Source organism: Syngnathus typhle, linkage group LG11 (assembly GCF_033458585.1).
Source record: "Syngnathus typhle isolate RoL2023-S1 ecotype Sweden linkage group LG11, RoL_Styp_1.0, whole genome shotgun sequence".
NCBI lineage: Eukaryota > Metazoa > Chordata > Actinopteri > Syngnathiformes > Syngnathidae > Syngnathus > Syngnathus typhle.
In genome coordinates this window covers 14,168,079-14,181,381 of record NC_083748.1, presented here as the reverse complement: position 1 = coordinate 14,181,381, position 13,303 = coordinate 14,168,079, and the positions used below count along the sequence as shown (strand labels likewise).

At 48.7% G+C, this 13,303-nt stretch overlaps 2 protein-coding genes across 3 annotated transcripts; one reads left to right on the top strand and one right to left on the bottom strand.

The window, feature by feature from the left end:
• Positions 1-130: 130 nt before the first annotated feature.
• On the bottom strand, positions 131-4,194 carry si:ch211-112f3.4 (EF-hand and coiled-coil domain-containing protein 1). Its single transcript, XM_061291116.1, has 9 exons — positions 3,208-4,194; positions 2,361-2,778; positions 2,150-2,284; positions 1,720-1,769; positions 1,487-1,616; positions 1,282-1,411; positions 991-1,086; positions 848-911; positions 131-782 (listed from the first exon to the last, which is right to left on the bottom strand). Exons 1-9 carry the CDS (start codon positions 3,947-3,949, stop codon positions 601-603), a joined length of 1,947 nt encoding a protein of 648 aa, XP_061147100.1. The 5' UTR covers positions 3,950-4,194; the 3' UTR covers positions 131-600.
• A 3,512-nt stretch (positions 4,195-7,706) lies between these two features.
• On the top strand, positions 7,707-13,128 carry etnk2 (ethanolamine kinase 2). Of its 2 annotated transcripts, XM_061291072.1 has the most exons (10): positions 7,707-8,046; positions 8,116-8,198; positions 9,257-9,394; positions 9,457-9,578; positions 9,695-9,835; positions 10,434-10,576; positions 10,806-10,889; positions 11,230-11,390; positions 11,496-11,569; positions 11,649-13,128. In XM_061291072.1, exons 1-10 carry the CDS (start codon positions 7,719-7,721, stop codon positions 11,719-11,721), a joined length of 1,347 nt encoding a protein of 448 aa, XP_061147056.1. In that variant the 5' UTR covers positions 7,707-7,718; the 3' UTR covers positions 11,722-13,128. The 2 variants fall into 2 exon arrangements, with proteins under 2 accessions (XP_061147056.1, XP_061147055.1); XM_061291071.1 differs by having other exon boundaries at positions 7,742-8,198.
• Positions 13,129-13,303: the final 175 nt, after the last annotated feature.

Here is a 13,303-nt window from a genome sequence, read left to right as displayed (position 1 = left end):
CTAGGAAAATGATTGCAAATATCTGGTAAGAATTACAAAAATTCTTCACTTTTTCTTTTTTTAAATGATATAAGAAAATTTGTATTGGGCCCCAAAGTCCTAGTGTTGTATAATTTAGCCACAACTCGTGTTTTGAATGAAGTTGAACATTTATTAGTCACAGTGATTTTATGTTGGGAATGTATCACAAATATAGCAGCGTTCAAAAACACTTTTCTGTCATTGACTCATCCACTGTATGCTGCTAGAAAATGGACACACACAATTCACTTGTGTACATTGACACGATTGATATGGAATGAGCTGTTTAAAGCCATTAAAAACCTTGCTTGGGGGCATTGTCTCCCAGTGCCGACCGACTGCGCGGCGGGCAACGTTTATGCAGTACTGAGGAAAGTACTTTGTGTACAGTAGAAAGTGAAAGGAGCCGCCTCCATCGGTTGGGACTCAAGTTGGCTGTGCTCACTTCCACAACGGCGCAAATGCCCCTTTCTAACTCGAGAAAATGCCCATAGGAAGAAAACTCAACATTGTATAGAGATTTGATAACATTTACTACGTTGCTGCAAAAGCAGAAGAGAAAAAAAGAGTTGCGCTTAATTAGCAGGAGATGACCAGCGGGCTGCTGCTGCTGCTGCTGCTGCTGCTGCTGCTGCTAGTTTGATGCCCTGCCGATTTGCCTTCCCTCTCGCCTCCTTTGGCCTCACCTTCTTCCCTAATATGATCAGTGGAAGATAACTGCACATAGAGGGCATCAGCGACCTGCAATACCTGGGATGGACCTAGACGGAGAAAAAAGAAAAATGACAAAAAAGAAAGAAAACAATATCGGCAGAATATTGTGTACCGTCTCCACCAGTGCACATGTGATCACATATCACGATGCTTCCCAGCTCCCGGCGGGCTAAATTCTACACAGACGAGAAATATATTCATATGATTAAGTTTCCTACTAATAATACCAAATGGAGGTCGGGCGGTGAGATTGACCTTATTGCGTAACTCCAGAAGTGACATAAGGGCCTCTCTGAACTTTCCTTCCGTCAAAGACACGCTCTCCCTTCTCTCTGCCCTTTCCTCCGGCCTCTAAAAAGGAGCAAGCAATATTGCAGAGGAAAGTGAAACCAAATGTCATCCAAAAGAAAGACATGCCATTCTTTGGCTGGGATGAAGAATATGCAGATAAGTCCATAGCATAGGCGGCCATTTTTTCTTCCTTTCCACAATAACAGCTTGTGGAATGGCCATAGTGAGGCCGTTTTTCCCCTCGACTTCACCCACGTTGTCCTCAGAGCCTTGGCTGCTTGCCGCTTGCTTTTGTCCCTTCCGGGCGCAGCGTCCGATGTTGCCTTTCGAATCAGCGCTGCCGTGCAAGCGGCCCTTCAACAAGACCACGTGACTGGGCGAAGACCTGGCAGAAGAGGAACCTTTTTGGAACCACAGCAATGATGAGAAGTTTTGCTTTGGACGCAAAGAATGAGCTAACCCTTTGGGCCATCCGTGCCATGGCCTGATGTGCTTCTTCGCCTCAGATAGGCAGCGTTGTCCTTGGTCAGCCGCCTCCTCTTCGTCAGAGGCGGCTCTTCCCTCCACTGCTCTCTGCAGACACTCGGCATCTGCAAACGCACCGAGCGGTTGCTTGAGATGTACAGCAGCACGTGGACAAATGTGCATTTGATGACAAAAGTCAGATCTCTTTCTTCTTCATCAGTCCCTCACCTGTCTTAGCGCATAATTCGTCTCCTTTTGGAAGACAACTGCAGCCGGACCTGAAGGGAAAAAGAGAAAAAGACTTTTCTCACACACAGTGATGATATTTTGGATCAGGCTCAAGTGCAACGCTGAAAGTTGTCCGCTGGTCGCTTTGATGATGGACGTCAACTGGGTTCCTGTTTATGAATGGAATATGATGACATGGAGCCTGGCCACAAAGCTGGCAGAGTCTTGGCCTGCACCTGCATCCAATCCACCAAAATGTGTCACAACTTTGACCCGCTTTGAGCTGCTCTAATCTTTGGCCACTAAATGGTCACGTGTCAAAGCAAACGCCTTCCTTCCTTCCTTCCTTCCTTCCTTCCTTCCTTCCTTCCTTCCTTCCTTCCTTCCTTCCTTCCTTCCTGACTTCCTTCGAAATGCCGTATCAACGTACCTGTACTGCTGCAGTTCATTCTCCAGCTGGCTGATCTTGGACTGGAGTTGCGGCACAGACTGGGCTTGTTCCTGAATCCTTCGCACCCGCTCCAGGCCCAAGCTCAAAGCCTCCCTGGCTTCCTCCGCTCGCCGCCTGGTGGAGGTCACAAACACGATGCCGTTTGAATCCACCAGCTGAGCATTTGATTGAGGGGCCAAAGCCAACCAACCTAATGTGGATGTTCTCCCTCCTGAGCGCAGACTCCGCCCCTTGAAGCTTGCTCACTTCCTGGTATGCCCATCGCAGCTCCTCCTCCAGACGTTGGTTGAACTTGATGGCCTCCTCCAGCTGTCCGTCACGTGAGGAGCGGATCAGCTGCAACTCTCTTAAAAGCGGCTCCCTCATGTCCCATTTTCTGCCAAACCTCCTCCCAGCATTTCCTCCAGCGACATTGAGCTGTCCTTTAATCCGCCGTGTGGGGATGAGGGAAACGGAAGCTGCTCGCGACGAAACGCCGACGGGAGCCGCCGACTGTGAGCGTGCCCTCTCTCGTCTCAGAGCCACTTCCAGGGCCAAGCAGCGAGCGTCGCTACCTTGCAGCGCCGATCGGAGGTCCTCCACCAACTCCCTCAACGCTGCTAACTCGTCTGAGGAAGTGAAGGAAGAGAAAAGAGAGCACGGGAAGTGATGAGCATAGGCTCTTGCTGAAAATGACCTTCCTATTCGCTGGAGCCACTTGATACGTCCATTCAGGACAACACAAAGAAGCGTGCTCTTGGGGCTTTTCCATGCAATTTGTCGTCAACCACTACGTTTGGTAGCCATCCATAGCGGGAGCCAATATTGTACGGAATGAAATGACAGATTAGAGAATAGCATTACATTCGATACTGGGTGAGACCAGATATTGGACCTATCCAAAAAACGGTGGCTCTATGTGGGGTGTCAGCGGTCCCTCTCAACATGCCCTCAGATCGACGGCCCTGAAGTAGAAGATGCCGTTTGCGGCTTGGTCGATTTAACAGCATGTCAAATGAACAAAGAGGGGGTGGGTCAACATGCCCAACTCCGCGTACCCGAAGAAGTCTCGTCAGGAGTTCGGCCAGCTGGGGATCTGTTGTGATTCCTTGTTCGATCAAAAGTGACCAATTTTCTCCTTCTCACACGAGGCCACCGAAGCCTGATGTGTCTCTCCACCAGCTCCGTCTCCTCGGTAACGGGCAGCCGCCACACACATTCCCCGGGCCCGGAGGACGAGCCTCTTGGCGCAGAGCGCACGCGAAAGAAGCCGCACAGACGCGAATGAAAGTCCTTAAAAGTCATCTGACAAGGCAGCCCGGCGCATACGTCGATGAACTCTTGCTCGTCTTCGTCGCCTTCTGCAGCGGCGGCGGCAGCGGCGGCAGCAGCAGCAGCAGCAGCAGCAGCCCCGGTTCCTTGAATGCTCTTCTGGGCTCCGGTGGCTCCGGTTCCTTCAATGCTCTTCTGGGCTCCGGTGGCCCCGGTTCCCTGAGTGCTCCTCTGGGCTCCGCTGGCCCCGGTTCCTTGAATGCTCTTCTGGGCTCCGGTGACACCGAGCACGGCGCAGAGGGTGCTGAAGTCCTCCGCCGACACACAATCGTCGCGGTTGGGATAGGCAAGATGGTGGAAGACCTCTTGCAAGTACTGGTCTATTCCGGTGGCCAGAACGACGATCTCGTTCTCCACGCCGGGATCGGGGCAGTGATGGTGGGCCAAGGCGCTCCGGAGCCACTCGCTCCTCCGCGCTGCTCTCGGCCAAGGCTGGACGTGCTTCCAAGCGAAAGCTGTGCGCTCCATGACGGCACGTTCACTTGTACTATTTCACACACTCTTTCTCTTTCGTTCTTTCCCATGCAGTCGAGCAAATCCCGATGTGCTCCCTAGGAGAGAAAACAAAGTCCCATTCAAGCCTGACTCCGCCCAGCCAAAATGCAAATTCTCTGCCATGCGATGCGATGCTCTCCTCTCCTCTCCTCTCCTCTCTCTCTTTGACCACCAGCCAGCCACCACTAAGGTGCCCCACGCACGGGACGGGGGCTGTTGGATTCAGGCTTTTGGATTGATTTTGGTTTGAACCTATCCTGCATGGGACTTTCGAGCAGGCTCTCCCTCTGAGTCCTAGTTGTGCGCTCAACATGCGTACGTATGTAACAGGACGACTAGTCGAATGCATTGACCATGTTTTTCTCACTATTGACTTTCTATTACACTAAGATAGACACACACACATAGTATACTAGTTCACAACATATACCAAGTCGGGGGACAACTGCAGCGTTTTTGAAACGTGTGTCTTTAACTTTGAACGTTGATGGATTCAATTGTGGCAATGACACACAAATCAAAATAGAACACTGGCTGTCAGTTTGCTCCGTCCGGGGCTGACGAGGAAGAGAATCTTGGATTGGCATCAGCAGGCTCCCTTTCAAAGTCAATGTGTGCGTGTGTGTGAACTCTTAGTGGAAATACCTGACCTCACCGTGACTTGTCATTTGTTTGACAGCCAAAGCAAAGATTGCCTTGAGACACTCACCTGGGCATGACTCGGCCGCGCCATGCATGTTGCATCACGTGCATTCCACTTGCTTCCGCTATATTACATTGTAACTAAAAAATGCGATTAAAAGAAGGGGGGAGGGAGCAAGTGATACTTTCCAAGTAGGAGAATGATGCAAATACTCAGATGTTCCAGAAATGATCAAAACTTGGAATCGGAAGCTTTTTTCCAACATTCCAAACAACGGAAAAAGGAAAGGAGGTTTCAGATGCAATGAAAGAAGACTAGGTCAACAAAAACATCTATTTCAGCTACTTTTAAGTGAAAACAATACAAGTATCCTGGCCTGGAGTCATTCTTCACATCCATCTTGGTTACAGATGGCCATTTCCCAGTGGACATTCTGCAAGCGTGCAGTCTGGCCCACATGCATATACTCAACCTCATCCACCCACCAGGAATAATCGAATCCCCTTTGGACATGAAAAGGAAATCCTACGATCTTCAAGTTTCAGTAGGTGGGTGGAACTTGCCTCTGCTGTAACTTATGAAATAGCCAGGGAATGGATTTCCACCCTTTCATTCGGATGACATGCTTCCTTAGGTAGTCCCTGATTGAATATGTGCCAAATGGTAAGCAGCAGGCCCTTGTGTTGTTCTCCTGACCTGTCATCTGCTGCCTGCATGGGGTGAAAGGACCTTATCTAAAATTGAAAGGATGGGAGCGTGGAAGGGGCAATAAATAAAAAGGAGGTTGGGGAGCTTTTGGAGTGTGCCCAAGTGGCCGCTTCTTCACCTTTGGGAGGAGGAGTGACGACGCCGCCCGCACGACATGATGGATCGGGCAGGCTTTCGGGCTTTGTGTTGGCTGCCGTATGCTCTTCTGAAGGTCTTCCGCTTTCCAGACTGTGCCATGCACTGACTGCCATGATTCTGTGCCCGTCCGCTAACACCAGTTTATGACATGTCAAAACAAAGGACAAGCATGAGCCTGGCTTGGACGCAGGTCGACGCCCTCCCCCAACCTGGAGGTGGGGCTCCGTTGCAGCCAGCAGAGCACAGCCCCAAATGGCAACCCTTACCACATGTGGGAGGCCAAAGGGGCGAGCGAGCGAGCGAGCAAGCGAGCGCAGGCAGCGTGGCTATACTTATTGCCCCACCAGTACATTGTGCTTCATCAGAAATTCCAGCAGCTCCACTTAAGCACACATCCAGCAAATGCAGCATATAGGTTATGTTCTCAGCCCCTCTTCAAAGAACAACCCCCTCTTAAATAGGCGTGTGTGATAATAATCACTCTTCATGTGTTAAGTTGCCCGAGTCTTCCTCCATCCTCAGCATGCAATCAGTGATCGATGAGGAGTGTGTCAACAGGACTTTTGACATGACGAATTAGGCTCGAACGGAAGTTGGCTAGTAAGAGTTCAGTGGGTCAACAGAGATGCGATTTATGATCCGGTGAGTGTGTGTGCGGGTTAAAGATGATGCTCATTTCCTCATTCCTGAGATAGCCAGATCAACATGTGGACCTCTCTCTCAGCTGTCCGGGATGCGTACCTGAAAAGCGCCATTCCATTTGAAAGATTTGCCCTCTCGCTAATATTTCCACGAGACTTGCAATTAAGTTCGCTAGAGCGAGCAAAGAGCCTGGACCAAGTTTATGGAGAGCAGATGAGGCATGTGGCTACATGTAGCAAGCTCCCACATTGAGCCTGCCTGCCTGCCGGGTGTGACTAAACACTCTTATATGTCTCTGCGTCTTTCCATATTTGTCCGTTTTGGACAATTCTAGTGCTTGCATCAGGGGCTAATATAATTGTTTGGATGTTCCAGCTTAGGTTGTCAGTTTGTTCCTCCTTCCACAAGCTTCTCTTGGCACATTGTGTTCTCCAGGTCAAAAGTATCCAAGTTGTTTTTCATAGCAGTATCTGTTCACTTCAAAAGATTTCATTTCATAATATTCCTTGTCATCAACGTAAGAATGTGGTGGTTGCAGTCCCAAAAGAATGATTCTATTTCGCCTACCATCAGTGAAAACTCACTCAACAAACAGTATGTGAACATTTTTCTCATTCACTTTTTTGTCTCTCAATGACCTTTTCATGAGAAAATAGCAATCCTATTTGTATGTCGCAGAGCAAAGATGCCTCTATGCAATTATGCAACTAGTTTACCATTGTCAATCCTCGTCATCGTGCAGTCCCATTGCAAATGAAAACAATCTTCAGGTTGAAAAGAAATAGGAATATACAGTAACTACAATGAATACAGTTTGTCGGACTTTGGCTGCTATAGGCCAAAGCAGCATCTGGCACCCTACTTGTATAAATAAAGCTGTGCAAACCAGTGAAAGCAAGAATATGGGGGGCACTGGGCCCCCAAAAGCTTCAGCTGACTCCTTGACAACCTGCTGAGTAACGTGGCTTACAACGTGTGTGTGTGTGCGCGCGTGTGTGTGTGTCTGTCTTCACACACAATCACAAAATCAACAACTCAAGTACAAAGACTTGAGCCCTGAGCAATCCCCACACATACATTAAATTGAAATACTACAGTACTACCATAAATAGTGAAACAAAGCAATAAATTGCAACTCAGCTATTGTTGCACTCCATTTAGCGTGACTTGTCTTGATAAAAATCTTCACTTTCAATTTGTTTTTGAACAGCTGTTCACAAAAACAATCTGCATATAGGACTGCACTAAAAGTCAAGTTTTATTGTACAGTGTGGAGCATGAAAGCATCCACGCATATGAAGTGATTAGCAAATTGCTATACATAACGGAAATATCCATTTGACAAAATGTCTACTTTTGAAATTGCTGCCATGTCACTCATTTGAGGTTGGTAATTACAGGGATACATTTAGGCCTGAAAGGAACAAAGCCTATGATATCACTTGACTGCCTCCATCAGTTCACCAGTTGGAGGTACAACAGGGAAGCTGTGGCGACCTCTAACGGGAAGAAAAATAGACTGCAGTGCCTTTCCATTCGTCCAACTTCGGGCAGCTTCGTGAAAAGAATGGGCGTGCTCGGCCCTGTCGTCTCAAATGGCCGTACAATCGGATGATGCCAAATGGGCGGGGACATGGAGGAGGAAGCGTTTACATTGCTGCCGCCGACAACCTCTCGGAACCGACCGAGCGAGCGAGCGAGCGACCCGCCGGCCGGCCGGCGTCGTATATCTTCTCTCCAAAGGCAGTGAAGAGACGCCTTTCATCCCACGTCCTCAAAGCGACAACACTTCCCCTCCCCACCCCGCAGCATCAAAGAAGACGGACGGACGGAAGGACGGCACATCTCGTTCAACGCGTTGACTTGGCGACACTTGTATGCTCCGCTTCCCTTCGTCCAAATTGCTCACAACGACCAACTCGGGGACGGAGATCAGACGGTGGGATGGAAACGCAGATCCATGTGCCTGTCGGTTCGCCGGTTATAGCAAAGATTCACGTTTTTGTAGACGAGCACAACGTGACGGAAGGAGCATTGGAGATCATTAAAGAGCTGAGACCGGCGTGGGACACGAACCGTGTCAAGACCAAGGTACAAAATGTCAACTGAGAAGCTAGCAATGGGCTGGCCGGCCGGCCGGCCGTCCGCCTGCCTGCCTGCCTGCCTGGCTGTATGCTAGGCTCCAACTAATGTTGACAGTACACGACTGTGATGTGTTTGTGCATCACAAAGGACAAACAGGAACCAAAAAAAAAAAAAAAGACATTCCGCTATTTTCTTACTTGACCCTTTTTGTCAAGGGCACCCAGCAAAAGTCCAACCAATAACACTGGGAGACTCTGTCCGGCTGCAAAGTAGTTGAACATTTGGTTGCAATCCACAGAAAATGTACTAAATTGATGGTTGCTTCTCTAAAGACAACTGAAATGGAGTTGCAAATCTATTTGAGCACATTCCATTTGATGCCAAAAGTCATTTTACTGAAAGAATTGAACAATTCAATGCAAAGGCGAGTCTTGACAAACTTGAGACCCAAGAGTCTTGCTTGGCTCCAGTATGCAGGGAATTCACGTTGTACTATATTGGAGCCATCTATCTTCCAAACCGGATCGGCATTATTTCTATCATGGATTAACACAGTCCAAGACCCAGCTACTATTTAGCGCCGCCATATGCCATGAAGACAAATATTGAGCAGCAATTTGCAGGCCGAGCGAACTGGTCGCCAGGGCACGCAGCCACCGCCACGTGAACCAACCAAGCTTGGCTCAATGTTTACGTCTGTCTGCTTCCAAAGTTGCTGTCTATGGACGTATGGGTCAGCGGTGTTAGCGGCGGGCGTATTGTGTGGCAGATGGAAGGGATCAGTCATGTAGTAGTAGACAACGGTGTTTTTGCCAGTGTGTCGGCAGTCATAACAAGGATGGTCACATGCACGACCTTTGTGATGGACCACGCGTGGAATGCCAGATATGCGTCAGTGACCACCGTGTCTGTGTTATTGTGTTGGCTGCAGTTGAATGTATTGGCCCACTTACTTCAATCTTGATTGTGTGATGGAGAAAAAAAAAAAAACCTATAGTGTTGTACTCGTGTTTTAATTGAGCGTCTCGAAAAAGAGCCCATGCTTTCTTTGTTTCTTTCTTCAGTTCTTCACTGAAGGGACAACCAACAAACTGGTGGGCTGCTATGTGGAGGAAAGTCCCCAACATGTGGTCTTGGTGCGTGTTTATGGGAACAAGACGGAGCTAATTGTGGACAGAGACAATGAGCTTAAAAGCTTTCAGGTACATCCACGTCATCTTTGAATGTTGTTAGCGTGGCTTCATGCTTTCATTTTCTCCTTCAGGTGCTGCACGCTAACGGTTGCGCTCCCCGTCTTTACTGCACGTTTCAAAATGGCATCTGTTACGAATACATGCAGGGGGAAGCGCTCGGGCCTCGAGATGTCAGGGATCCTTCCTTGCTCAGGTTGGAACCAGCTAGCCATAGCCACAATGTTGACAGCACGATTGCTCTGTGAATGTGAACGTTTGCCTTACCTCCCTCCCTCCCTCCCTCCCTCCCTCCCTCCCTCCCTCCCGCAGACTGATCGCCAGAGAGATGGCTCATATCCACGCCATCCATGCGCATAACGGATGCATCCCCAAAGCCAACCTGTGGATTAAGATGCAGAAATATTTCTCCCTCGTGGCGACGGAGTTCACAGAACAAGCTTCAAACATCAGGTGAGATGTCGCTGCTCTCGTTAGTCGAGACCACTTTGCTTGGAGATTGTTTGAGCACCACTATGGTCTCGAGTTTCATTCCGACAATATGTGCCGGAGTCTGTCGGATGTTACGATGCAGTCGTTGCTCAACCGATCGTTTTTTGTTGTACTAGTGAGATCAAAATAAACAACTGGTGCCTAACAGTTTGAGCAAATGTCTGGAAGCTTCCACAGATGACAAGAAAGAAGCAGCAAAGTTCCAAGGAGGACTCGCATGATCAACTGCTCATCACACAAATGTCATCGGCTCGGCTGAAGCCCGAAATTGACACGACGACCCGCTTGTTTTACGTTTATGGCTTTCGACATGCAACCATCGACTGTGATTTCAACGAAAGCATTAGCCTAGGTCAATATTAGAGGAGCGCGCTTTTACCGTGCCTCAAGCTTTCGGTTAGGTCAGCGCCGGGACGCCGTGGTAAAGCAAAGACCTCCTGTACTCGAGCCTTGTTTGTTCCTTTGACTTTGTCGCTCCCTCCGTTGCCGTGACTTTGTCAACTGGTTTGGAATAGTAGGTCAAGTGGCAAATGTGAATTTCTTCTTCTCGTCGATTTAGAATCCAAAAAGAAGTGCCCAGCAAGGAAGTGCTGGAGCAGGAGATGGTGTGGATGAAGGAGCATCTCTCCACCCTGGGATCGCCTGTGGTGCTTTGCCACAATGACCTGCTCTGCAAGAACATCATACACAACAGCAAAGAGGGTCCGGTCCATAGTACACTTTGTGTCATTTGACTGGATGTCAACATTTAAGCCATTTGATATGTATTTCTATTTAAGACGGACGGGTGCTTTGCAATAAACCCACCAACTTGTAGTTCAAGTATGTACATTAATGATGCCACCAACTTGACTTGAAGTGAGCCTGAACTACCTCGCCTTTGCAAAAATGCACTGACAGCCAGCCTTCTTCTTCTTCTTGTGTCTTTCAGCTCATGTTCGCTTCATAGACTATGAATACTCCGGTTACAACTACCAGGCGTTTGACATTGGCAACCACTTTAACGAATTTGCAGGTTGGTGGCTGACCTTTTCCATCCAGGTTCAATGGGCAGGAGGGGGTGGAAATCTTTCGGGCATATGCTCCTTCATCTCACAGAGGGAGATGTCTGATGCCGTGGCCACGTCCGCGTGGCTGAATCTCTAGGCTCATCACCAATACGGACATTTGAGTGGGCGGCTGCGTGGTTGCCGGGCAGGCGTCATGATGCCGGTGGAAATGTTTTCCTCGAGGGTGACATGGCGGCCCAATTCAAATCCACTTGTTTAAGCGGGCCTTTGCCTTTCAAAAGATAGACCACGCCAACAGCCAACGACATGGAGCGTGATAAGAGTCTGGTTTGATTTTGTGACTAGGCATGGCCGATCTGGACTACGGGCTGTACCCGAGTCGGGAGATGCAGATGGACTGGCTCCGATTCTACCTGCAAGCCTTTAAGCTTTTCACCAAGAAAACAGAAGAGGTCAGCGCTAAAGAACTGGAGACGCTCTATGTGCAGGTCAACAAGTTTGCTCTGGTAAGGAAGCAAATCTACATTGGGAAAAGGCACTGTGATGGATGGATGGATGGATGGATGGATGGATGGATGGATGTCATTGAACTCTACCTTGTCTCTTTGAAGGCTTCTCACTTCTTTTGGGGTTTCTGGGCCCTCATTCAAGCCAAATACTCCTCCATCGACTTTGACTTCCTGGGGTAAGTGGCGCTCGGCGTGCATTTCCCAAAATGTACACAATGCAAAGGAAGGCAACTTCAAGCTATTTGCTTCTCACAGGTACGCTGTGTTGCGTTTCAACCAATACTTTAAGATCAAACCCACAGTGATGGCCTTGCACATTCCAGAGTGAGCCAAAACGGAGGCAGCCACGACATCCGTGGCAGTCGTGGCAGTCGGAGCCAACGATGATTCGGACCACTGATTTGTCCTCCCTCGTGGCACTTTGCCCTAAAGACTTGATTCCTCCCTCCCTCCCTCCCTCCCTCCCCAAATGTAGCTCAATATTTGTCTCTCTTACACTGGAGCTCTTGCTTCCAGGCAGCTGAGCTCTTGCGTGATCTTTTGACAACTTTATTCCTCTGAATCAGTGCCTCAGCAGCCATTAAGAACAAGTACTTAGGTGGACCAATCAACATTCGTCAGGTTGTGGAGTGAGAGTGCATTTGACACCATCCCTTCCTTTTGTTACCTCCACTCTGGTGCTAAGATTCCGCTAAGCAGCCGCCGCTGCTTGTCGATGTACCGAGTGTGAACGTGCAAAATGGAAAAGCTTTTCAATGCCTCGGAGCAATCAAGGAGGGAAAACATCTGTTCATTTATTGGAAGACTCGTGCAACTGCGTTGACTGTGCAATGACGCTGCTGTATGAAGTTGGATGGGATCTGACCTTAAACCGCTCCCCCCCCCCCCCCCCCCTACACCATCTTGACTTTTATGGTCACACTGAGCCAGCCGCTTGGTTGAACATTCCTTCTGAACTTTTCAGACCATGGAAAACCACCGCCTCGGCTCAGAAAAAGTCCTTGTGACTTGAAAACTGTGATGCAAACCGTTTCATCGACTTTCTTTTGAACGCACAATATCTGTGCTAAGTCCGCGTTTTTAAAGGCATTCATGTTGCACTGCCTCCATATGGACCACAAAGAGCGAGCAAGGGACCCGGTGTTTGTTCCAAATGACTAAATGTAGGGAAGGCTCTCGATTTACGCCAACCTCCCTCTTCTTTTACACTGAGATCGGCTCTTACCCCCCAAACCCTCCCCCCCTTTAGATGGGTCGTTGGCAAGGGCGGTTGAGGTTTGTGCACGGATACAGTTTGGGGGTTCAACATGTTTCCCACCCATACTAAAGTAAGTTAACATTGCAACTGACAATGAATCAAAGAGTTGTTCTTTTGAGTGCTGACTCAGGGGGCAAATTCTAAAAGCGAAAGACTGTTAACGTGTGCTTTTGATTGGTCTTATTTATCGTGTTGAAATCCTACTGAAACGCTTGGTGTGCTTGCAAACGCTTCATTTGAGGTCCAGATGTGAAGGATCACTATACACATGAAGGATGATTTCTTTTTCCAAATGGTTCGTCACCTTGACACGTAGCGCCGATTCATTGACGGCGACAGATGATGTAAAGATGAAGGGTGTAAATACTGTCAAATGTTTGTGTCCAGTGATTCTTTCCACCTTGGTGGGTGGGACTTGCAAGATCTATTTAACACGGATTGGCTGTTGCTTAATAAAATGCATCGAATTAAAAAACACATGCAGGTTGATGGTGTCATATATTCTGTTGAAGCAGCCAGCAGTGCCCTTCTCTCATTCCTCCTCTAGAGGTGAGTCCGGTTGGACAAGTTCTTGTGGGAATATTTTCATGTGGAACTCTGCCAGCTGGAATGCAAAGAGTGTACAATTGTTCCACAATGATTTGTGATCGGC

What these genes read in the sequence shown, in the direction of transcription:
- si:ch211-112f3.4 (XM_061291116.1), bottom strand. Translation starts at nt 3,949, where the DNA reads ATGGAGCGCACAGCTTTCGCTTGGAAGCACGTCCAGCCTTGGCCGAGA. An exon ending in TCCTGACGAGACTTCTTCGG is followed by an intron (nt 2,779 to 3,207) that starts GTACGCGGAGTT and finishes TCACTTCCTCAG; the next exon opens with ACGAGTTAGCAGCGTTGAGG. An exon ending in AATGAACTGCAGCAGTACAG is followed by an intron (nt 1,770 to 2,149) that starts GTACGTTGATAC and finishes TTTTCCCTTCAG; the next exon opens with GTCCGGCTGCAGTTGTCTTC.
- etnk2 (XM_061291072.1), top strand. Translation starts at nt 7,719, where the DNA reads ATGATGCCAAATGGGCGGGGACATGGAGGAGGAAGCGTTTACATTGCT. An exon ending in GAACAAGCTTCAAACATCAG is followed by an intron (nt 9,836 to 10,433) that starts GTGAGATGTCGC and finishes TCGTCGATTTAG; the next exon opens with AATCCAAAAAGAAGTGCCCA. An exon ending in CATACACAACAGCAAAGAGG is followed by an intron (nt 10,577 to 10,805) that starts GTCCGGTCCATA and finishes TGTGTCTTTCAG; the next exon opens with CTCATGTTCGCTTCATAGAC.